Source organism: Sparus aurata, chromosome 23 (assembly GCF_900880675.1).
Source record: "Sparus aurata chromosome 23, fSpaAur1.1, whole genome shotgun sequence".
NCBI classification, from domain to species: Eukaryota; Metazoa; Chordata; class Actinopteri; order Spariformes; family Sparidae; genus Sparus; species Sparus aurata.
In genome coordinates, this window is record NC_044209.1 from 6,678,132 (window position 1) to 6,703,666 (window position 25,535).

General features: G+C 41.9%; 1 protein-coding gene across 1 annotated transcript; it reads right to left on the reverse strand.

Annotated features, from left to right (window-relative positions):
* Window positions 1-5,407: 5,407 nt before the first annotated feature.
* Window positions 5,408-22,776, reverse strand: LOC115576038 (ral guanine nucleotide dissociation stimulator-like 1). The gene is made up of 17 exons (XM_030408521.1): window positions 22,395-22,776; window positions 18,854-19,140; window positions 17,532-17,576; window positions 17,236-17,435; window positions 16,973-17,130; window positions 16,633-16,881; window positions 16,320-16,423; window positions 15,888-15,972; window positions 13,730-13,801; window positions 13,043-13,129; window positions 12,265-12,297; window positions 11,719-11,840; window positions 9,633-9,722; window positions 9,248-9,377; window positions 8,403-8,729; window positions 7,301-7,415; window positions 5,408-7,201 (listed from the first exon to the last, which is right to left on the reverse strand). Exons 1-17 carry the CDS (start codon window positions 22,416-22,418, stop codon window positions 7,062-7,064), a joined length of 2,268 nt encoding a protein of 755 aa, XP_030264381.1. The 5' UTR covers window positions 22,419-22,776; the 3' UTR covers window positions 5,408-7,061.
* Between the last annotated feature and the right edge of the window lie 2,759 nt (window positions 22,777-25,535).

A 25,535-nucleotide genomic window follows, 5' to 3' on the forward strand; every position in this document is an offset into this window, starting at 1 on the left:
GATTATGAGAGATGCATGTCAGAGCCACCTGGGATGAAAACTGGAGAGCTTGTCCAATTAGCTAAACTGAAATAAAGTTGAAAAAAATGACACTGATTTCATTCTCGTTGACTGCAGTTTCTTTTGCCCATATGTTTTAATAAGGCCTCAAAAATCAGGAGCAAAAGCAATATACAGTGTACTGTAAAATATGAATGAATATTGTCTTCATGCAAGTACCATTTACTCAAAGCTACCCAGGCTTCATGGGCTCTAATACAGTATATTACCTACAGAGGCAGGAGAAAACAAAAGGAAATCAAGCCCGTACGTGGTACATATCAGATATATCAGATACAAGCGTAACAAAATAAAAACATTTACCGGACACAACAGTCACCAGAATCATATGTTGCTATTGTGTGTCTCTGCAAACTACGGGCCATATCACGTCTATGTTACATGCGCATGAGCTGACTTCAAGAAGAGGACGGGCTGGTGGTAGTGTGAGCTTCAGGCCCTGTTCGGCGCGGCATTTCAACATCTGTAAGTGCCAAACTAACAGGTATTTCTAACGACGCGTCAGGACATTTTCCAGCCGTGTTTGTTGTGACGGAACCAGGTAAGCCAAAAACACGATCCCCAGCTAAGAGTGTGAATGACGAATCAATTGGTCGCCATTACTAATCAAAGCGATTTAAAAATGTATTCATTTATAATCAGAAACGGGCAAAAAGACATCAGAGAGTATCCCATCACAGCTCACAATCACTTGCTTATAAAACATATCAAAATAAAACTCAAAAGACTGATATGAGAAAAATTACAAAAAGACATGCAAACTGATATTGTAACATTTTATCTGCTACAACAACTACATCGGCCCTGGTTTTGCATGAACATAGACCATGTCAGTCGTCAAAATTAATTTATTAATGAACAAAAACATTTCATATGTCATAATTAATTAATAATTAACTAATAACTAGGCGCCCATTAGCAGTCTTCGCCCTCGCTGCAGCTGCCTCAGGTTCAAGTCCCGGCCTGGGGCTCCTCTGGGGCTCTTCTGGGGCCCCCACCAAAAGGCCAAAAACAAAATTAACCAATAACTGATTGTTATTGCAGCTGGCTATTTATATCTGCATTCCTATTCAAGTGTTTTTTGTGCCTTAACCTAAACTAGACTGTAAAATTAAAAATTGAAACCTAAGGAAACAGTAAGATTCAACATGTGTGGGTAAATTACCAACATTTATTCCGGCAAATGGGTTGACATGTAACGCTAGCGATGATGAATGTCTCGCATGTGACCGCGTACTGTAATCTAAATTTGTCAGTCAGTGTCCAGCAGACATTTTCACACAGGTGGAACTTCCTGACCTCCTCTGGGACTGGATGGAAGAGTCCAATTGCCACAGCTAAAGCCTTAACCCAGCATAAATAGATCTCTGAGCTCTGGTCAGGCTGAGGGACATTTTCTATATCATTTCCTATTAGCACAGACTTAAGATAACTAACAGTACAACAACTTGTTTCCAAAAATATACTGTGAACCAAATTTAGACGATAATAAATCTGCCGCCTGCTCAGCTCCTGTCAGAACAACTGCAGGAGGAAAAGTACCAACTGTAAAATTAGAAAGTCTGACCTCAGTGCCTGCTGGCCTTATTTCGGCTATTAAATCATTTATATATACGGAGTACAGGCAGAGAAAAAGGAAAAGAGCACACACACACCCCTGTATCACACCAAAAACAGTTACAAACCAACCTGTTCTGTAGTTCTTAATCAGCAAACATGCAACTGGAGCTTAATAGAGTGCTTAATTGCTGAATTAGGTTTCCCACTGATACCAGATCTCAATAGTTTCAGGTTGAGAGGATCACCAGAAGTCCTCTTCTTCCGTCTGAGGATGGCGGAAGCTTAGCACTCAAAAAAGTCAAAAAGGCAGGAGGAGAGAAGCTGCAGCACATCATTATAGTGACATAAATGTATAAATCACGTGATTCGAAAATAGGTAGAATAGACAGAAAAAAGGTTTACAGCACTGACAAACGTTCTGCATTCATTTCAGAGCCGAGGCTGGAAGTGCCATGCGTAACTCACGTGGGTGGCAAAACATCTGTATGTGACTTTAAATGCGCATGCAGGGACCTTAATGTCTGCCCAGCGTGCATATTCATGAGCGGGTGCGCATATGGCACCAGTAATCTGCGTCCTGCCAAGAATATCTAGGCGTGCGATGCAGGCCCGACTGTCACTCATGGTGATTCAATGTTTGTATACATGGTGTGAGATTTTTTTTCTTTTCTTTTCCTGTGTGCGTGCCTGCGGGGTCAGCGCCTTCCGTTTCTGAGAATGGGGAACAAGGTCTGTCAGCAGCGTGCAGAGGCAAATAGGGCTGTGAGCTGACCCTGTTACAGCTTCCACCGCCTCCAGCACATGTGTAGCATCTATAAAAATGTTGAAAACATGGCAGTAACTCACTGACACCGACACACATGAAACACACAAGTTGCCGACACATGCCTCCCTCGTCTGGCTGTAAAAACAGCTGAATGCCTTTCTCCTCCACAGAGGGGAGGGGGGGCAGCCAGCCAGGCGAGGCAAGGGGCAGCTGCGTTGCCGTCAGCTGTACGAGCTCAACTCGGGCACAGATCAGAGGAAACGGTTGCCTAATATTTTCATAGCTTCTGCAGCCTCACATGTGTTTGCAATCCGTGTGGTTATGAAATAACTACGACAAAACAACAGGGATGTTTCCAAAAAACCAATGCCAGTTCCCCCCCCGCCCCCCACCTGCTGAACTTCATCTTCGTGGAGGTAAAGAATGGAGGATCATGAGCTTCTGCCACCAGACGTGAAGCACCCTCACACAGCCGTGTTTTGTTATGAATAAGCTGCACTTCCTTCCTCCCACTTCCTTCTTACCCAACACACAGGATCTGACGTCATCATACCTTGGATGAGCCCTTAAGAACAGACAGGGCTTACCGATTGCCAACGTTTGATGACCGCGTAAGGATCATTATGTTACATTTATGAAGGCACAAAAGGCTCAACAGGCCGGAGACTGCATGTGACTTAACCACAAGTCACACACCTCGCTTGAAGAATGCCGGTCAGGCGTGAACCGAAACGTCCCTGACTTCCTCAAACACTCTTGGGTCAACAGAGGTGAAGATCATCGATTTTAACGACAGCTAAAGCCCACGCCTCATCAATCCTCATTAGAGACCGGCAGCACCGCTATCCGGGACAAATGAAGAAAGGACCTTGAACGTCTCCTTTGGCCCGCAGGGTGCAGATGAATACCAGTTTGGGCCTCTCAGGGCTGAGGACAGTATTGATACAGTGTGTACCACGCAGCTCACACACACAGCCAGGATCACGGCCGGACATTGCAGGCATACATAATACATGAGAAAGTACGAGATGAGGGGCAGTGTCCTGTTTCTCCTCTAGAACTGCTGACCTGTGCAATCCCCCCCCCCCAATACTCCCCGGGAACACACACACACACATCATGAGGCAAGTCCTCGTCTAATGAATCCAAAGCTGTATCCCTCTGCTGAGTGTGCGTCTGCTGCAGCCAAGAGTGGGTAAAAGGGCCAGCAGCACTCAATAGAGGACACACTCTTCACAGAAATCCCTCTCTCCTGCGCTGATCGAACGCTTGGCAACGCGGAGGTGTCATTATGTTTTCTATTTAAGAGGGACGGGGTTACGTGCAGTAATACTCAGCTTTAATGGCAGGAGGTGGAGGAAGCGATGCCCGGGGGGTTTCAAAGTTATGTCACAACCACCTGATGTTGTTACACAAAAATACCTCACAGCCGCACTTTAGTGCCACATATATACGCAGGGGCCAAGTGTGCTCAGGCTCGGCATTTAGCTCAGACTGCCAGCATGCTGCTGCTCCCGAGTGGCGTCTGGATGCCAGCACAGCATGTTGGTGAAAAAGTTCACCAGGAGCTGAGCACAAGGCTCTCTGGTGTCATCTGGTGGCGACAATTTCATCGACTTTTACTGCTATGGGGGGCTGTAAACATGAGGCAAACTATTTTTTTTAACCTGACTTGAGAGAATTAAAGTTGCTGGAAATAAAAAAAAAAAAAAAAAAACACTTCCTGGAGTCACCCTGAGGATATTTGAGTCTATTCAGGAGATAAAAAGCAGACACATACAAGATTTATTCACTCTCAAAACAGACTCAACCATCTAGGAAAAATGTTTGCATGTTTTGCTTTTTTTTAAAAAAACATAAATTGGTAAAAAGTTTGGCTGAGGCCCTGTAAACACTGGAAGAGCTTTCACAATATATATTTGTTGCCTAAATCCTGTTCAACAAAATGTACTGATTTATCTAATATGTGTGTGTTCAGTTTGAGAGAAGCTGTATATTATCTTTTTTATGTACTAGTTGCCAGTTTTTTTTTCTATTTGTTTTCTTAGCTAAATGAATGAAGTCACTTCATTTAAAATAAATACATGGTAGCTTATATTTTCAACTGGGTCAACATGGCTAAGTTTCCATTTTATTTGCTTTTTTGAAAAAAGGTATAAGCAAAAAGCAACAAAAAAAAAAAGTACGTTTTTTGAATCACCTTCACCTCAAATTTCAAATACAAGCTGTGAGATCCGGTTGAAACACAACAAGGGTCCAAACTTCACCACAAAGAGAACACAGCCTACATTTGGGAAAACGATTGCTTCCGTACACAAACCCTGTAACCCTGTATCTGTATTCAAACCATGTCCTAATCCTGTTTTAGTTATCAGTTAGTTTTTTTATTGGAAAAGACTGGTGTGGTGAACATATGTAGTCATGTTCTATGTTGCCTATTGTACTTGGTAAGATAAGATGTTTCTTTATTGATCCCCCTTGGCAGAGATGTGCAGGTAACACAGCAGTACGGAGGGAAAGACAGAGATATTGGAAAGAATAAAATTATAATTTGAATTAAAAAACTGTTTGTTTTTTAAGGTTCAATACAGAAAAGAAAAACATCCTCTCTTACTCTACTTTAGCATTATTGATTGATTTGGTTGGTGTAGTCAGGTCAGTTACAATAGAAAAAGAACTTACATTGTCCACCTGTGACAGTGTCTCATTATGGGTTTTTTTCATGGCTTTATTATTGGTAAAGCTCAGAGAGATGACAGAGAGGGGGATGACATGCAGGAAAGGCTGTGTGTGACACTTCCTGAACCATCTGAGCTACCAGGGCGCCCCGACATTGAGTCATTGTTAAGGAAAACATGTATTTTCCACAATTACTAACTGAAAGAGAAACAGTATTAATTTTGACTTTGAAAAGTAAGCCACTTTATAATATTTCATAAAGGAAATACTTCACTCCTAACCGGCCACATCCGCCCATAACAGCAGAAACCATTCGACTGAAGATGCACATCAGGCTCTGGATTTCTTTCAAAATTGTTTATTACGCAATTCTGACATTCTCGTCATTAATCACATGAGTGAACAAAAAAGCAGTTTTATTTATAAACCACAAGTACCAACCATTCAGATCTCAACTGCCGAGAGAGAGAGAGAGAGAGAGGATACTTCACAGTGTGAGAAGTATTAATGTTTCAGATCTGTATGGAAAGAGTGGGTAAGAGGAGGTCACCGACACATTTCTTCCTCTCCTCAACAGCTGTCGACACTCGAGGGATTTCCAAGTGATAACATTTACAGAGTGCGTCTGTTCTTTGTGTAGCTCTTCCTCTTTTTCAAATGATCCCCGGAGCTTTAACTCTGTGAAGATATCATCATTATCTACGATCTCACTTGAGTCTTCATGTCGATTGACGTCATTGAAATGATTCCATCCAGATTCCTCGGCTTCAAATCGAGCCATTTCAGCAGCAGTTACATCCAGGCACTTACAAGTCTGAACCTAATTTATTAATGGAATTTAAGTTAAAAAAAAACAAAAAAAAAAAAAACAACTTTTCATTAACATCTTTAAATACTCTCATCAGAAAATAAGACATCTCTACAATTAAAATCTCATTCATCACAGCCGGGTTTTTCAAAATAACCTTTGTTTTCCTTTTTGAAAAGTACGTTCCAACCAGTCCAGAGACAACTTTAACACCTCAGTGAGTCATCGCATGTGTTAATTAAATGAAGGTGCAATCAGCAGTGGGATCACAGTGAGGGTGAGAATAAATAGAACATATTCAGAAAGAAAAAAAAAATCGAAAAAAAGAGTCAAAGTTGCTTAGTCATAGCACGAACACCTTTATCTAAATACAGTAGCCATTTGCATGTGAACATCTTGTCCCGTCCGTCAAAGCCTCTGCTGCTGCCACCGCGGTTACCCAGGCTCAGGAATGCCATCCTTCCAGTCAGGGCAGCCAGTCGGGCATGATGAGTATCACAGCAACGCCAAAGGAGCCGGCCTAATTCTCCCCGGGAACTCAGTGATCCCTGGTGAGAACGTCCACGCCCACTCCTCAGATGGAACTGGCACGGCGACACACAGGCCCGCCGGGCGGTCTCATCTCGAGTGGCCGTCAACCTCCCCGCCGAGGGGTTCATTACAGACCCAACCCCTCTCCCCGTTTACCCTTATAAACGCACGGGTTATTAATGGCACCCAGCTGCGTTGGGAAATGGCCAGTCGTTTCTCAGTGTTCAGGTGACTGATGTTGGCGCGTGTTGCTCTCTGGGGGTAGTGTGTGTGTGTGTGTGTGTGTGTGTGTGTGTGTGTCTCTTCATGTCCACACAGAAATCAAAGGCGACATCTAGCAGCAGTGTCAGAGCCAAAATCATGTGTCTGAACATGCATCCATGCACTTAAAACACAGCTTTACCAACATAACAAAGGAATGAGTTGATTTTCTTTTCTTTCTTTTTTTTTCAAGATTCATGCCAAGTCTTTTTCCAACAGGAAAGTGTTTCTCACAGCTCCATCAGTTTCTGTTGAGGCGAGCATTCTTCTTCGTAAAGTGCTTTTGCATCCTCTTGTCGGTGACCATAAAGATGTCTCTAAAACGTCATCTCGTTTTGCTTAAAATTAACGACCATTTCCAACGAGCGTCCATCCTCCTGTTGCAGAATACGTCCACTACTTTGTGTATCGTCCGAGACTCGACGTGGCCCTCAGGGGTTTCTTCTGGCTTTTGGAGAACTGGCGCAAAATAAAGTCAAAGTTCGCCGTCGTCGACATGGCATAGAAGACGTTTGCTTTGTCCGGTATGAGCAACTCTGAAAACAGAAAAGCGAGACAAAGTGTCAGAGCGGTTTGAGGTTTGTTGCAGGATTATTTCGACAGTTGTGCTGATAGTAGGGTCATCGTGTCCCGACCTCTGTCCTGGGATATGAGCTGCGTCAGGCTGAAGTCCCGCCAGTTCATGTGCTCCAGGTGATGCTTCTCCAACGCCCTTTGGATCACCTGTGCAGTTTTGTCCTGGCTGGTCAACTATGAAAGGGAAGGAATGATAAATCCTATTAAAGACACTCGTTTAAAGTCACTTTTACATTCACTGCAGAATTATGTATGTGCATAGTTGGACACTAGATGGCTGCTTTCACCTTCATCAACAGTATTTTTATGTTAGAAGATTCTGGATATTTTTTTCAGTGAAGGGGAGAGAGTAAATATCATTTTAAGAATTTTTAAAATGGTAACTGAACTCTTCTTTTCTTCCACGCAGCAATTCAAGGTAGCAATGCCAAACTGTTAAAAAACCTGTTTTGTAATTAAAGCTGAAATAATCCATTCAGATAAGCGATTAATTGTTCTAGCCATTCTGTCCTTTCTCTGATAGCTGTAAACAGAGTATGTTTGGGTTTTAGAGTGTTTACTTAACAGAAACGCTATTTGACATCCTTCGATCAGAGAAATTAGCATTTCTCGCTCTATTCTGAAGGATACATTCTAAAAGCAAACAAAATAATCAAGAGATAAATGGATTATAAAAAAAATCGTTATATACAGCCCTATTGAAAATGCTACTTAAGTTTAAATAAATATACAAATGTAGAAATGTATAGTGTAAATAAGATCACATCTAAAACACAATGTAGATGTGTATGGTATTACATGTTATTATTATATCATAAGTAACTAACCCTAACTATGTATATTATGTGTTTTGGTAAAATTTCTGTTTCTGTAAATAAAGGATTTGACCAGAGTGACATAAAGGCAATTCCTGGTTAAAGAAAAAGTATTTTACTCCTTCATAAAAGCTCTGTCCCTGTTGGAATGTTGTTTAACACTTTGAATAATGATTTGAGCCTGTCAGTGGCAAAAACACACACTTTTAGTGGGCATATATTGATGGCCAAAGGATTACAGGATCAATTCCTAAACTTTCTGTACACAATTATGTAATTACTATTAGTAAATATGGCTAACAACACAAAGTGGTGAAGCTGTAGTAACACCTGAGGACCAACTCACCAGGATGCTTTTATACATGTTGCCGTTGCTGTGGCCCAGGTCCACGCTCACCCGGACTATACACGAGTCGGCCACCTGGCGGTTGTACACCGGCAGGGAGGTCATGGACACGGAGCGCTTGTGGTTGGAGGACAGGACGGACTTCTCCCGAGCACCGCCGCTGGACGCCAGTGGAGTGCAGAGGTCCGTCCGGCAGTCCGAGCAGGAGCCGGAAGGAGTAGGAGAGTCTGGAGAGGAATTCGCGGAGGAGCAGGGGGAGGACGAGGAAGAGGAGGACGATGAGGAGGAGAAGGCCTCGGACACGTTGTTGCAAGAGCTGTGAAAAGACTGCGGGGAGGATGACACGAAGAACAAGAGAAAGAGTATTGATGAGTGCCACTGGAGTTATGGTTACAGCGTATTGTGCTGTGTTTCAGGGAACAAGTGAGCAATGCACTGTGAGAGCTGTACTCGAGCTCAGCTGAGGACCTCCTCAACTGAATTCCACTTGTTGAGGGCCTGAGCCAGTTTCGATGGCTCTCTGAAGAGGATCCTTTGTGAGGGGGTGATTATGTAAGTTTCCAAGATTTTTAAAGCCATTCAGTGTTTTATACTTGGTATTACAAATGCTTCAGGGCGTGTCTGACTGCCTCAAAAACAGGACGACTGTTTGTGAGGTGTAAATAGTGGATGTTGTGCTGAGGACAGAGGCCTACAGATGAAGGCACGGCAAAGCTTTCAACAAAGACGCCGCTGTTCGCACAACGGAGGACAAGGCACATACAGAATACGAGGCCATGAGACCATGGGGCAGACACACGCACAAACACAAACAAGCACACACACACACACACACAGCTGTTTACCTGCAGTCTGATGGAACAGGCTGAGTTCGGGGAGGAGAGGTCTTCCATCTCAGATCCACTGGATCCAGAAGAAGTAACGCTGATCTGGTCAGCAGGGAGCTTTTTAGATCCATCGCTCACCGTCAGCAGGCTGAAGACAGAGAATAAAACTTGAGCTAATCATATCATATTATAGAATTTATTCTCCTGTTGCTGTGTATACGACAAACAATTTTTTTCGTGTTGTGGGATCAACAAATACTGTACTTACTCCTTAATACTTTGTATCCGCCGAGTTGGGCGTTTAAGTGTTTAAGTGTTCTGCGTGCAGCTCTGTGTGAGCAGTAAAATGTCCATGTACTTTGCATGTTTGAATATTCAAACAAGACCACAGCATGATACTCACGACGAGAGTTTCTTTGTAAGCGTGCGGTGGCTCCAGGGCGTTGGCGAACACAAGTCCACCGGCGGCTCCAGCTGCCTCGACAGTTCGTAGCTGGAACAAAAGAAAACTTAAATGAGCGCCGAAATCGTCCGCCATAGACTTTCATGTCCTGAGGAAAACTTTTCTCTCCTTACGGGTTTGTCAGTCTACAGGCACTTTGAGTTGTGGTTACTTTCTGAAGCATTCGTCGTAGTTACCCTTCTCGTGCACTCAACACAAGTTGTTTATGCTCCAAATAATACCCAGGGTGCACTTTGGTTTTCAAAAGTAGACCAGCTCTTTGCATGTTTATGGTAATCATATATCTTTTCTTTTTATTTTGTTTAGCTCAGGAGGCTGAGTGAGTAGGCCAACGTAAATAAATACCCTCAAAACAAAAGTCTGATGACTCATATTTTTCCTCTACCGGAGTCTAACGATCTGTTGAGATGTCAATAAATGGTAAAGGTTGTTTTTGTTGGCATTTTTTCATTTCATTTCATTTTTTTGAAAAATTATTTTTGGGTCATTTATCATTTAAATGAGGGGTGGAAATACTACTACTGAATTAAAATTATTGGCTACACTTTAAAATAACCATCATGAGTATGGTTAAATGGTAATGGATTTATAGTTAACTGAACTTTAGTTAATAGTCATTTGTGAACAAACAATAAAATTCTTCACAGACTTTTTATTGAGCAACTGTAAAGGTTTATAAAACAACAGTCGCAACTTTATAATGGCCATCCAAATAATGTTTATGGATGAATCACAAAGAATTTAACTATTTACATTTTAGTATTCTAAACCTCAGTCAACTTCTGCTACAATAAAAAAAAAAAATGCTTAAACGTGCTTTAAAGCATTTGTTAACAGTAAAACAATAGCATTAAGTAACATTTAATTAACAACAGATTTAACATTCATGAATGAAATCCAAATACAAAAATATGATAATAACAAAAATATTAATAATTTGAATTGAAACAGTTGTGGACATTCACTGGGGGCAGAGCAAGTTCAGCCTGGAGGGTGTGTGTACATTGAAGTGTGTCTCTGTATTTCTGGTCTGCAGTGTTTGTCAGGGGAGGTCTGTGTAACCATAAGAAGCTGAAAAAACTGTTGCACCACAACACAGATGAACCAGTCTCATGTTGTACTGAAAAGATTAAACTACAAATGAGAATATTTTTAGTCTCACCGCATTTATTTATATTGTTTTTGTTCATTTTCTGTCAGCAGGTAGACCTCTTAAGATCTGTTCAGCTTTGTTTGCGTCATTTTAGTTTGTCTTTTTTTCCCCAGTTTCAGTCACATCAGTTTTGTGAGTGTTTGAATAACAAAACATCTCCTCAGCGTCTGTTTTTTAAAAACAGACATAAATCAAATGTTAGGACTTCATGACATTTTCTATGATTTTTACTAATGTGCTGCTTCAAAGCTTGATGGGATGATCACTGCCATGGTAATCGACGTCTAAAATCCGCATTTGAATGCTTCAGGGGTTGCTTTATATATATATATATAACTGGAAGGTGACGTTGCAGGAGCTAGAAGCATCCAGAACAGAGCAAAAATGTGGTCCTGCAAGTTTAAGTTCTTTCGCACTCAGCTACGCACAACAGCTCAACACCTGAACGCACGTCAGACACTTTTGGAGGAGGGGAGTGGAATAGATAGAGAACACTGTCTTCACCTCTCGCCTGCAAGTCTGAGGAAAATCTACTTATGACGTCAAAGCTCTGAATATCTATAGGACATTCTCATGTAAGCTTTTAAGCCCCCCAAAAATGGCATTTAGGAGAGCCCCATATTCAAATAAGTATGGTATTATAAATGTGATTTGAAAAGCCTGATGATGCCATTATTCAGTCTGATGGGACATTTTGATCAATTATGGTGCAACACACCCTCATTCGTCTACAGGGAGAATGATTGACAGAGGGAAGAATTTTTACAAGGCATATATTTCGGATTGCGTGACTAAAAACTTTTATTGAGCTCCCAGGAGGCTTTGCTCTGCTCGTGACACAGGTGTATTATGTGTAAGGGGTAAACCTCTCACCTCTCCTGGTCAGTGAGCAGCTTGTGTCCCTGCAGCCACGCAGCGACTCTGGGGTGATGGGGCAGGTTGTACTGGGAACAGGACGCCTGCAGCACACGGATCTGCGACAGGACCTCGAACTCCTGTGGGGAGAGAGAACAGTCGCTGGATTAAACAGAGTGACGGAGACCGCAAGACGTCGTGACTCCTCACATCTGCGCGGTTGCATAACCCGCCTGTAGCAACGGGGCGCAACACGGCGGTATTTGGAACATTTACAAAGCTGCAGTAAAGTGTTCCGCAAAGAGACGTGTAAATGTTTAAAGAAAAATAGCCAAAAGGTCTCCCAGCTTTTAGAATGGCATGCAGAAAACAACAAGCGTCAGAAAGTGCCTCCCACCCGTTTACTTTGGCAATGCAAATACACTGCACACAGCCAACCGCACAGGCACGCACTGACAGAATGTGACGAGGACACCTTTTACTTTGTGTTTCTGACTACTGTGGGAAAAACAAAGGGATAAATAAAGGGGGGAAAGAAAGATGGCACAAAGAGGAACAACTTACCCTCCTCCTCTTCTCAAAGTTTATGAGCCCACCCTGTCAAATGAACAGACGGTTAGTACAGAGCTGATTTATTGCACGCATCAATGATTAGTTGGAAGGAAACAATATGATGACACGTTATCCAAACAGCCCCTTTTTAGCATTTATAAGCAGTATAAATCACAATAAATGGTCTATATATACTCTGTTACGTATTTATAACCTTAGATAAGGAACCTTTAAAAGAGCTCATTAATTGTAAATAACTTCACCGCCTCGTTCACAATGATGAATTAAAAAAAAAAAATCAACTAGCTTAAGTCCTGCCGTCTAGCTACCATCTCAGTTTTTCACTCGAGTGGAAGTCATGCGGTTTTGATGAGGTAAAGCTAGCTATCACAGAAACTGAGACTACGTTATCACCAGGTAAAAACTCGCCTTGCCGCATGTTTAAATACGTAACATAGCATTGCATTTGATAAGCATGTTTTATTTGTAAAATCTTAAAACTTAAAAGGTAACTTTTGATGGTAGCTGTCAGATAAATGTAGTGGAGTAGAAAGGACCAGATTTGCCTGTGAAATGTAGCTAAACAGATACATATTTATATGTAATTCATATAGATATAAAAGAACACACACACTTTGGTATCCCTTTTCATACTGTTTCAAGTGTTTAAATACTGCTTATGAATGCTAAAAAGGGAGGGGATTAAAGTAAAGTAATACACACTACTATGCCCTGGGGTGAATACATAATATGATGAGATGTTCTGCAGTTCAGTGTGAACAGTGCGTACCTCTACAGTGTCGGGCAGAGCTGTGTCCAGCATGGTGAGGACGGTCAGGTAGGTGCCCAGGTAAGGAACCACTCCGCTGGAGGTGCTCTGCAGAGGAGACACGGAACACACTGCTCATTAGACTTACAGCTGCGGGGTCACTCGTCGCTGTGTCTGCTTATTTGTGTCCTTTGAATACAGTCATTAGCTGTTTTTAATTGAGTGAGTCGAGACGGGCCGACATTCGCACCAGGCGAGCCCCAGTTAGCAGCACTGTGGGTTCATGTTACGGCCCAGGAGAATGTGCATATGACTCATAAAAGACCCTGGACTGGTCTATTATTACTGTCCTATAATCCTGGTGATCAGAGGCCATTTGAAACTCGCTCTGCACCGAGCGAGGCTAAAGATAGGTTTGGGTATCTGCCATGCCGGAGATACTCCACCCACACAGAGGCAAATCAGCTCTCTGGTGGCTCTAAGAGTTTTATAAAATGGAAGGGATTTTTACACGAGTCTTTTAGAAAGATAAACTTCACTGTCTCCAAGACAATATCACATGAACAATGATCACATTTTCCAACATTCCTATTGTGAAACGTAAGGTCGCCGCTTAGACTCCAGAGCTCAGAGATTTATGTCACTGGGCTTCGTCTCATGTCTTCAAAACATCTCATCTCTCTTTTCTCATCCCGAGGCATGTCTTACCATCTGTCTGGGGATCGGACACCTCTTGGATATCTTTGGAGAAATGTTATCCACAGTCGCCTGGCCACCGTCCTGTGTCAAAGTAGGTCATACAGAGCCACATTCAAATGAGGTTTACAGGAAAGTATGTAGGCACATTATTTTTTTTTTTTTTAAAGTTGCAAAGCATTTTAAACAAATTTTGCATGATTGTTTTCCTCTTCATGCACGTGTGTTCAAGTGTATGAACAGTAAACTGGATGTTTGCACGCGAGCACGTGAGGGTTTTATAAGAAGAAAGTGAGCCAACTGTAATCTGGCAAAGGAAGCAAATGCTTTTCAGAATAAGATTTATTACACATTAACTTGAAGATCCTGTTTAATAATTATCGAGTGAAAGGAGGGAGGCCACTTCCAAACCTTCTCTCTCAAGTCTTTGTGTACAATATCAGTCTAAAAAGCAGTGATTAAGCTTTAAGCAAGTGTAGGAGTAACAGTGTTTACAAAAGGTAGAAGCTTTTTAAGTAAATGGAAATGCTAAACACAACAAATGTAAAAAGTGAAGAGAAAGAGAAAGAGAAAAACAAGTTCACAAAAGTCAGACATCTACAAGGACTTCTTAGAAAACAATCTCTTTAAAGGTTATTGTGGAGGAGCAAATACAAGTTAAGGTTTCTTAGTTGTTGTGTGCATAGTGTACCGATCTATGTGTGATCTATTGACTTTAGAGTCTTTTCACTGTAACCAGACACAAGGCTCCTCTGACGCAGTTGCCTAAAGGAGACGACATAAAAGAAAAAAGGGAACATAATGTGCTCGAGGCCTCTAGTTTCCTATTAACGCGCTGGTAAACATTGCTGTAAAAATTAACTACAGAAAAAATATGAATCTTTTTAATGATTACAAAAGAAAAATCCATGTACTTTGAGTGCTTGCTAAGACAATCATTTCCAAACATGTTTCCAGTATGTGGAACATTCTTGGTGGTGTGTTTTTAATCGACACCCTGTTCGCTGAAGGCGTTTGTTGCCGTCTCAAAGTGACTGTCAAGGCTGAAAGTCTGTAACAGCTGCTGAAGTAGGTCGACTTGTTTGCATTGGCAAACATGAACACTTCAATGCATAGTTAGGTCAGAAATGAACTACACATCCAATGGGAACAGTTACATTTACAGTTACACGTTACAGTTACATACAGTATTTACTGTAGCCCCCATCTCATCTATCATTGGCAGTACCACTCGTCTACATTACAACTACATTATTTTATACAGTAAAACAATTTTACATTTGATACAAGTACTGTATCATCTAAACTTTTCACCTCAGAAAAAGAGTGATATTGGTGAGCGGCTCTGAAGTACAGCAGGTCGTCCACTTAGAAATATACTGAACACCACATTGCTCCTGACAATTGTCCAGTATGTGTGTAAGTGTGTGTGTTAATGGGTGAATGTGGCATGTTGTAGCGCACTTTTAGCTAGAAACGTAAACTAGAAACGTGCTAAAATGAAACGTGCTAAAATGCTAAATAAAATGCTACTGATGTAGCTTAGCTCCTAAGCAGCACAAATAACAGCAAGATTTTGAAAGAGTTCTATCTGTCATTGCAATCACATGAATCTACTTTAAACCTTACCAACATTAGCTTCCTAGTTGTGGATGGACTGTTGGCATAACTATGTTAGCATATGCTGCGTTCCATTTGAACTGGGAAGGAGGAATTTGAGAGTTCCCAAACGGCAGTTTCGTCCAGAACGAACGCCCCTGGAAGTTAGACGTTTGACCTGGAAAGTCAGACGCACCTCAACAACCTCAAACTCAAACTCTCTGCTGTGGTAAATACATCATACACATCATTGGTAGCGTTGCTAGCTTAGTAGCCTAGCTAATTTGGTAGTTTAACTAGCTAAGTAGCTTAAATAGCTAACTACTTAAGTAAGTAGCATAACTTTGAGAGATAGGCTAATATTTGCAAGAACGAATTTGAAAAGAGTAAATATTGTGATTGTGTGGAATACAAATGTTTTGGTTTTTTAGGGGAAAATTCAGAGAGAAAAAGAGAGCAGAAAAAAAGTCATTTTTACATACGGAAGAGGAGGTTCCAATGACTGATGCATCTAAACGATTAAAACAGTGAACTTCTAATCCAGCCTGTTACAACACATCTTCTGTCTTACCTCCACCAGCAGCTCTCTGTTGGTCAGCACACAGTTCTCATCGGGGAAGGTTTCCGACAGGTTTTCAAACGTGGCCATGCTATCCCTGCAAAAAGAGGCGCAGACAACATGTAGTAAATATGCAGTCCGAAACCAAATAATTAAATCATTCACTATATCACACATTAAATGGCATCCCAGTAACAAAAGGACAACATGAAGTTACTGTATGCACCTGTTATCCTTGACATTGTAACATTTACTGCTGCGTTCATGACCTGACATTGAATATGGGTCATCCAAAAGTGAGACATTTGCTGACTTGCACCGTCGCTGACATAGAATTGCATTTGATGAGGGTTCAATGTACTCACTGAATGACCATGACATAAAACACAATATAAACATAACCATAGAGATATGTTGTGGCCTTTGGCTTTAACCCCACCCTACCTGCTCACAGCGGCCCAGGTCTTCCTCAGCCTGTAAACTGCGTTGGACTGAAGGGCCGACAGGATCGCCTTGAGAGAGGAGAAGTTCTTCAGCCCACGACAGTCCTGCAGAGGAAATAACTTGCATTCAGAGGATTCACTTAATTTCAAATCAAATGTTCCAGTAATCCTCCCTTCAGCGGAGGGTTTTTTGACTATGAGGTCTTGTCCAATACAAACAGAGGTACATGTGCTCACTTTTTAAACACCGCTATACCGTAAAAACTCAAAGTCAGAACCTGAATGCAGCCTGACTCCCTTTAATCTCGACTGACCTGTGCTACTCGGATCCACTTCTCTATGATGCGGGCCCTTTGAGCTGGGGTAGTGGCAGGCCGGCGGGAGGAAGTGGGACTGGAGTTGCCGTCTGTCGGCTGGCACAGCAGTGACATTATGACCTGGTTTGTGACGGTGTTGAACTGTGTAATGGTGGCACGGATGGTGGGAGACATGTTTTCCTTCTTGTCTCTTTGGGACCACACGCAACCCAGACACTGGTACGGCACCACTTTGACAAACAGAGCCTGAAACGCCATGAAAACCAAACTTCAGTCTTGAGACATCGATGTGCAACAACAGAAATGTATCAAAATTGAAATATATCCTCGCACGCACAGAGTCCATTCGGGTGAGCTGCTCGGCAATGGTCGCAGCAGAGAAGTCCATGATGCCTCCTTGATCCAAAAAGTTCTCGCATCCTGAGTCCTCATCACCAGAACCCGCCTCATCCTGCTCCAGATCTGCCTGGGCAGGACTGACATTTGTCTCACCCTCTGAAGAGACACACAGAAGGAATCAGAAAAAAAAAATGAGCGTGACTTTCTGGAGAAGGCATCATGATGGTGTGGCACATGGACTGTCGTGTTATGGAGGATCACCTTCTTTCCTGAACCTCATGAGCAGCGCCTCGGCCTGCGCAGCCAGCGAGCAGAAGTTGGGCTGAGTGCGCATGTTGTCGTGGACTGCAGAGCTGATCCTCAGGTGATCCAGCAGCAGCCTGAGAGCCGCGTGCAGGGGAGGATCTCTGAAGTCCTCGCTGTACTCATCCAACCATGTCTGGACAAAGGCCAACAGAGGGCTGAGGGGGCAGCAGGAACAATCATTATAGTTTAACTTTTTTTTTTTTTAAATGAACAAGCACGCTGAATTGAAAACTCAGAAGTCAGGTGCTTACCTCCTGTAGCATTCAATGTTGTCCAGATCTGACGCAGCATTGTCTCTATAGGGGGGAAAAACAGCCTTAGTCATACTCTTCAGGCTGTTATAAATATATATATATATATATATATATATATATATATATATATATATATATATATATATATATATATATATATATATATATATATATATATATATATATATATATATATATATATTTAATGATTATTTGTTCCTACAGCTGCAGCTATTCTAAACCTGACCTCGATTCATGCCAACCGCAGCCTAAAACTGCTCTTTGCATAATTGCTGTTGTTGAAAGCCTCGGGATAATGAGCACCTGCTAGGTACTTATTATTACATCAAAGCTGGCAGGAGATGGTTGCTTTGTCAGGGAAACAATGTATAAAAAGATCCTGACGCGACATGTTGACTTTGCATGGGCTACAGCCACAGTTGTCCTCCCAGAGTCGAGGACGGACGAGATGACTCTTCACCTGTGGCTCTTCGTCGCGTTTGAAGGGGAGCCTAAGTATATCCTCTCACTTGGATGAAGTGTCTCATTCGGGCAGCCATCAAAGGAATGATTACACATCTTGGGAAACATGTTCGTTTGCCTTCTTGTACAGAATTAACTGAGAAGATTGATACCACACTCATGTCTGTGCTAGTCACGAAGAACGCCCTGAGGACCCTAGTCAGATGTTGCCCAGTAGGTTCGAGCTGCTTCCATCGAGTCACAGACATAATCAGCTGATATGCGGCACTCATTGGTCCCGGCTGCTACTGGGAGGTTGAGCAACATTATGTAAAGCTCTTGTTGTTTGTGTGCCGTTTAGTGCGTTAATTGTTTTACTGCTGGCCGAGCAGGAAAATTGCCACGCGGGGATGATAAAGATTAACTTGACCTTGAGCAAAATCTGCCAACCAAAACCTCCACAGCTGACCCTTTGAGGCGTTTTCTCATTTGTTTAATTCTGTACGTCGTCTGCATGAAATGCGTAACTTACACGTACTACAGGGGACTTTGAACTTGTTACGAAACAAGTTTCAATCTTATACTGACCCTCTTTATGATCTATATGAGCAAACAAGACCATCACTGGCCATTTCTATATTGCTTTTTAAAATTCATTTAGCCTTAGTCAGTTGTTGTAGTTGTTAAAGTTATTCTGCATTTACAATAAACAGATGACATGTGTTCATTCTACAGCCATTCCCCCCTATTTCAGTGTTTGTGCCTTGTGTTAACTGACTGGATATGAGAGTGGTAGGCCATCAGCCAATTCAGCCGTACATTTTTCGATAAAAAGTCGAATCAAATGGTGACTGTACCTCTGGAAGAGCAGCTCTATGAGCTGGGAGGAACCAGTGAAGGTTCTGTAAGTGGAGAGGAGGATCCTGCCGTAGTCCAGCTCCTGGCAGCTAGGGTCAAGGAGGTGATTCACAAGCAGGTTCAGGGTAGCAGCCTTCAGGCGCCGCACCTTGCAGGTTCGGTACTGGACAAATGCACAGCATGGACTGGTCTCGCTGGGGTCGGAGGAGGGGACGGGCTCCCGGCGCAGAGTGACCCCATAGATTGCACCATCCTCCACCTCCTCACCCCACTCCTGCACTGGGTTCTGGGGATGGTAGAGGTGGGAGATAATGTTTTAACACCAGCACTCATTCTGAGACAAACTCATGCGGGTGTCTGAAAGTATACAGGTACGGGTCGAACACACAAAGATATATCGAGTGCTGTTACTGGTCACAACATAAGGGTCAGGCTGGGCAGCGAGGAGGTAAATATAGCAGCACGTCAACCTGACCGAAAAGCCAGGTGAGCCCACACACACAAACAAACACGTGACACAACGCCATCACAGACACTCACACTGATCCCCTATCAACCACAGCAACAACATATTATCTGCTTATGTGCACTCGCCATTATTCCAGCGACTGCACGAACAGGTTAGTGTGTAAAGAGGATAATTATCAGATGTTCATCTACTTTTCATGCAGGTGTTTAGTCATCACTTCAACCATTTCCCAGCCACACGGCAACCAGATATTTCCTGGAAGGTCTGTAGATTCGCGAGGATGTTTATGGACAAATACAAGATTATCCAAAGGTTAGCACATCCAATAGTACATCAAAGCCAAATGCCAAAAACAAATGCAAAACACTGCCTAAATGTCAGCGAGCTCCCAGCTGGGAATCAGTCACTCATCCTCCCATAAGCAATAAAAAAGAGCCTCGGCGGACTGCAGGGTGTTCAGCACCAAGTCTCGTGTTTTTGGTGTTTAGGTCAGACCTCGTTTGATCTCTGTGAGAGATAATAATCAGCACTTGACACGACAAGAGACCAGGGCTTTTAATGTGAATACTGAGCACCTAGTCCAGGCTTTCAGATGTGGAACGAGACAGAGGCTGCGAAGGGTAATTTAAATACGTCCAAAGCAGACACGGAACTGAGTGTTATTTTCATTTTGATGCTATAAAATTGAATCAATGAATAACTGCTCAAAAGTAACGGAAACAAAACTGAAATGGTTTCTTTTTCTTTTCTATTTCTTTTCATTTTTTTGTCTTAAAAAAGGTCTACCTTTCCATAATCAAAATCAAATCCAAAAGGACCCCGTCACCAGACACCCACTCGCCCTCAATGTCTGCCTCCTCCCTTACTGTCAGGGCAGTCATTTTAGTATCAACAGCAGTTTCACTCACATAACACAGGATATGCTTTCAAGCCTAAAGACGGCCATATCAACTCGCATTACCCTCCATTAAAGGACCACTCAGCTTACTTAGCGTCATACTTTCAAAACATTCGGAATGTTGTGAGAGACACACATTGATTTAAAACAATTCAAATTGAAGCAACCGAGGCGGAGATCTCCTGACTTTTCGTTTGAGTGAAGCTCTAAATCAACCGGATACTACATTTCCCATAATGCAACTCAACAGCATTTTTTTTTATTAAACTGACCCTGCCTATTATAAACCCAATTCCTTCAAGCCTCATGGCCAAATTTGAAGCATATTTTCTGATGTGAATTTCCAATCCCCAAGCCCAAAGCGAGGCAACCCTGATGACATCACCGTGACATCATCAGAGTTATTGATTCGCGCTTTAAAATGTATCCAGGGCAACAGACGACATGATGCAGACATTTTCACGGCTTCAGTAACGCCCTCTCCCAAGTAAACGGAACGCGTAAAATTGATGAAGTGCTCCTTTAAAGGCCTACTGCGTTACATCATAAAAACATGCGGCAGTAACATGGCTTGCCTGACCCCTGTCTAATCCCTCTGATTGATATGAAAACGCTTGAGGCCCTGGAATGAAAACAAGCAATCACATATCTAATGAGCGATTCGATCTAAATCATTACGTTACATACGTATAATATCTTCCATGATAGCTTCCTGTATCATTAAAAAAAACTGAAGTATCGTGAACTTAAAGTTTCATGTCAAAATCATGTTTGCTGGACATGGGAACAGAGCGAGCGTTACTGACTAAATCCTGCAGAGGAGATGAAAGACACTGCCTGTGCTCATAATAAGTATCTGAATTCAATTATCTACATGAGAGGACTTGTCTCCTCTTATGTAAATGATTATTTAAATCTGGAGACCAACGTTAAGCCGCCGTGTATGCTAGTGCTAACCAGTATCACACAACCCTTTTGTCCCTCATAGAAACTAAGATCGTTTGTCAGCCACACAGATGGGAAACTGTGCATTGTGTCCTACTGTTAGTCCGTGTCAGCGATGGTGGTGCTAAGTACTGACAGCCGAGCCTCAGTCAGAAAAGAAAAACTTGACAGATCATGGAGCAGCCAAGAGAGGCGCATTTGACCAAAGTCAGAGACTTGAGGGATGAAATCACGGTTACATATTTTGCAGCCTCTTATGTATTAAAATTAAATTTGAGTCATACAGTAAAAAGCATCTTTATGAAAACAAAAAACACAAGGTGATCTTGAAATGGTTGAAAGAAGGTCGTTAGACAGCACTTATCACAGGTGTTGAGTCTCATAGACTCTTGACAGAAAAACATTTAGTCTGTTAATTGGTAAAAAAAAAAAAACAACAACAGTTTAACCATTTCTCAAGCTGCTTCTCTATTTCTGAAGGCGATTAAAGATGATAGCTGACACACATTACATGGCCTTGCATCCAATATGAGTTAAAGTGATGTTTTTGCCAACATTTTACATTGTCGTGCAGAAAATTGGAAAGTTTATCTATGGCGTTTTAGCAGACCATATTAGGGGCTGCAACTAATGTTTGTTTTCACTGTTAGTCAATCTGTCGGTTCTCTCGATCGATCCACTCGTAGCTCGGTCTATCGAATATCAATCAGTGTTTCCTACAGACCAAGATGAAATGTCTTCCGTCGTCCACTACTCAAAGATATTCAGGTTACTTTAATAAAGAAAGTAAATAAACTACGTCATGTTCACAGCTGAGAGGCTGAAACCAGACAATTTAGACATTTTCCTCTAAAAAACAGAACTCAAACCGATTAATCAATTATCAAAAATGGTTGACAACAAGTTGATTAATCGCTGCAGTTGCTGGATAAAGAACGCTTTATACACCTTCAGTTCAGCATCAAGTGTCTCTACAAGACTCAGCTTTGAGACTCTACTGTAATGTTATTATATTGGAGGCACAAAGTGAGCCTGTGAACTACATGTACTCATAGATGCACTGAAGACTGATCTGCTGTGGGATAAAAGTAGTTTACAGAGGTCATGCTGCAAAGGCCAATACATGGAGGAATCACTTCACACATCAGTGACAACATTTACTGAACACAATAACAGTTGACTTCATTCAACCACGAGTGTATTGTTAAATCCTGAACATTTCTCTTACCATTGTCAACTCCCATTTTCCCATCTCGTCCGGTGGCTTAAGGAGTGTTTTCCATCTCGACTGAACAGCTGGACTGAAAATAAACTTCCACGTTGAGAGACAGATACTTTACGGCTGCATGTTGATTTTTAATAAAAACAGCTTTTTAAACTCTCTTGTCCGGGACTACATTAACGCGATCCTGTTACCAATCACAAAGACGACTTTCACCGCAAAGTCTTCTCTCTACATTTCACGCCTGCATAGAAAAGCGCAGGGCTGCTCCCATGGGTGCCGACTCGTTTCGTCTGTGTTCACCGGAGCGATGAGCACCCACCGGGACCCGCTGACAGGTTTCACCCTCTGAACTGAGGACACTTGAGCTGAAACTCACCGTGCTTTATAGTGGGAGTGACTCTCTGCTGCGAGTGTTGACTGTAAGAGGAGGGACCGGAGGTGTGTGTGTGTGTGTGTGTGTGTCGGTGCAGTGTGTTAATGATATTCCGACATTTAAAGCAATGGTGTGGAACATTTGCTTATTCGCTTTCTCAGAAAAACAAAAAAGTTCAGGGTGCTCAGGTAAGAATGGGTGAAATCCGGGAACGAGGAGTGTGAGTGGGCGTGGTCGCATCGCAGACGTGGGCGTGGTTTAAACATACATAAGCCTAAAATCAAGTTTCTGCTCACGGCTTTTTGTTGTTGTGTTGTGTACAGCAGTATGTAATCTGATTGACGTTCATTCATCACTTTTCACTCACTTGTTTGTTTTTTCTTATTGTTTTTTTTTTGTAAAGATCTTATTTTTTTTATTTTTTTTATATTTAACGTCATGCATAATTGTCCGATTCATTAAATAAAGCCCATCTAATCTAAATCTAAAAATGAAAGTCATTCATTTCTATTCATTTCATCAGCGGCTATCAGATCTGTCTATCTATCTATGTCTGCGCGCCTGCTGTGGAGGACTGAATCTGGGAGAATTTGAGATAGATAAATAAACGGTTCAATTCAATTAATTGATATGCCATTACAGAAATAACTAAGTGTCTGGAAATGAATTTGGGGGGGGGGGGGGGGGGGGGGGGGGGGGGGGGGGGATGCAAAGGGAGAAGAGAAATACAGAAACAAATAAAGATATTGAAAATGGAAAAATGGGAAAAATAGTTGGATTATTATAAAGGTAAAATGGAATGGCACCCAGCAGAGTACATTCCACTGCAGAGGCCAAACAGTCTCATTTAATTCATCAAGAAGAATCCAATATTTTACAGTATTGTCATTTTAATCCAATACTTTTTTAATCTATCAACTGTGATAAGTTGTGGTTTCTTTCTTGTGACAAATGTATTCATTGTAAGTCGCTCTGGACAAAATGGTCTGATAAATGCCCTAAATGTAAATGTAAATGTGAATGCAAAATCAACTAAAACCTATTTAAATCAGATAGATACACAATAGAGACAATTTCAATCTTCTTTTTTTTTTTTATCCTTATCGAATTGTACTTGCTTGTGGATACCGGCCACCTACAAGATCGATGCGTTCTTCCCTGGATCTGTTTTTTTTTTTTTTTTTTATCGGAGTCAGCACCAAAAATTAATGGGGTCTATTCTGGGCCGGGACACATCCTCCAGCCAAGTTTGGTGGAAACCCATTCAATAGTTTTTGTGTGATATTGCTGACAAACCAACACACCACCAAGGAAACAGATCTATGTGTATTATGTGTTTTGTTGTTTTTGGTGGCATATAAATTCATTTTTCCAGCCATTCATTTATCTCTTCATTTATTTCTGATTTTAGCAGTTTTAGTTAGGAGTCTGGTTCTCGGGACAAACTCGGCACTCAGGACGACTGCTTGTAATTCAGGACTGTCCCTGAGTTTTCGACAGCAGTCCATACAGCCTGTGTGGTGGCCTAATGTGCAAGAAAATGTGATAAAGGGCCCTCTAGGGTGACCTTCCAGGGGATACAACATGATGCAGTAACTTTTTCATGCCATTCAGGCATCCTTTGCTTGTGGAACGCCCTCTTGTTGTCTGAAATCCCACTTGGTTTGGTACAGTGTAAAAAAAAAGCATGAGCTTTTACATCACACTAATATGTGTGTTACTGTTACAAACTCCTGCTTGCAGGTACATGTCTTTATCTGAGATTTAAGGAGATTACAGAGAGACATCCCCCCCATCGTAAAGTGAATATGAAAACAGCCTTCGGGGCTTCAATCTCATATGTAGCACATACATTTTTCTGCAGAGCGACTGTCAAACTATGCAAGTGAGGCAACAACGAGCAAAACACATTTTTGAGAGAAGGGGGGAGTTAATACAAATTCCCAGCTGGTTGTCGCCATGCTCCTCCCCTGGAAGTTGTTTTAAGTGGGATCTGCTAAAAGTGGGAACGTGTTCTCCGGTTGTCCAGTGGATCGGTTGCGGGAATAAAAGAGCACGAGCAAGGACATAGTAATCAAAGTTCAAGATGCTGTCAGGCTCACATGATTGTCACCTGCTGTGATCTATAACACTGATGAGATGACAGGAGTACATCAGTGACATCACTGGAATTTCAGATTTTTATCTCTTACACACTGAATGCATAGTTAAGACTCCTGATGTGCTACAGCTCATAGGGAGGGAAGCTGGGTAAAAAAAAAAAATGTTACACTTTAACGGATAAATCTCATTATTACAAGTATTACATATATATTCAAAGGTATTTTTGACATCTGATGATGTCATAATGATGTCATCAGGGTTATTTTGGCTTGGGTTTGGAGACTTCAAATCTTTCGCAGAAAGCCGGTGTTACAAATTGGAGGTGCAGAGATTGAAAAACGTGGGTTATAACAGAGCAGGGAGGACTGATAGAGGTGCCATCCAATTGCATTATGGGAAATGGAGGATCTAGGGTGTTTGGAGCTTGACATTTGGAGCTGTTTCTTAAATTTTTACCATTCTTTTAAAAAAATATGTCTCTAACAAGTGCCCCAACTTGATGGAAGTGCAATATCAAATTACTGGAGTGTCCCTTTAAATACGAGTCACCAGACTGATCAGGTTTTCATCCACGTTACAATGTGCTACATCACCATTCAAAACACAACAACAGCTTTTCGTGATTGTTGGTTATAATGAACCATGCTCAAAACCCTTTTTTTTCGTCC

Excerpts from the sequence above, each read along its gene's own strand:
- LOC115576038 (XM_030408521.1), bottom strand. The coding sequence starts at position 22,418 with ATGGGAAAATGGGAGTTGACAATG. Across the intron at positions 9,378-9,632 it reads CTTACAAAGAAACTCTCGTC|CCTGCTGACGGTGAGCGATG; the intron begins GTGAGTATCATG and ends CTCTGTCTTCAG. Across the intron at positions 7,202-7,300 it reads GCTCATATCCCAGGACAGAG|AGTTGCTCATACCGGACAAA; the intron begins GTCGGGACACGA and ends TTCTGTTTTCAG.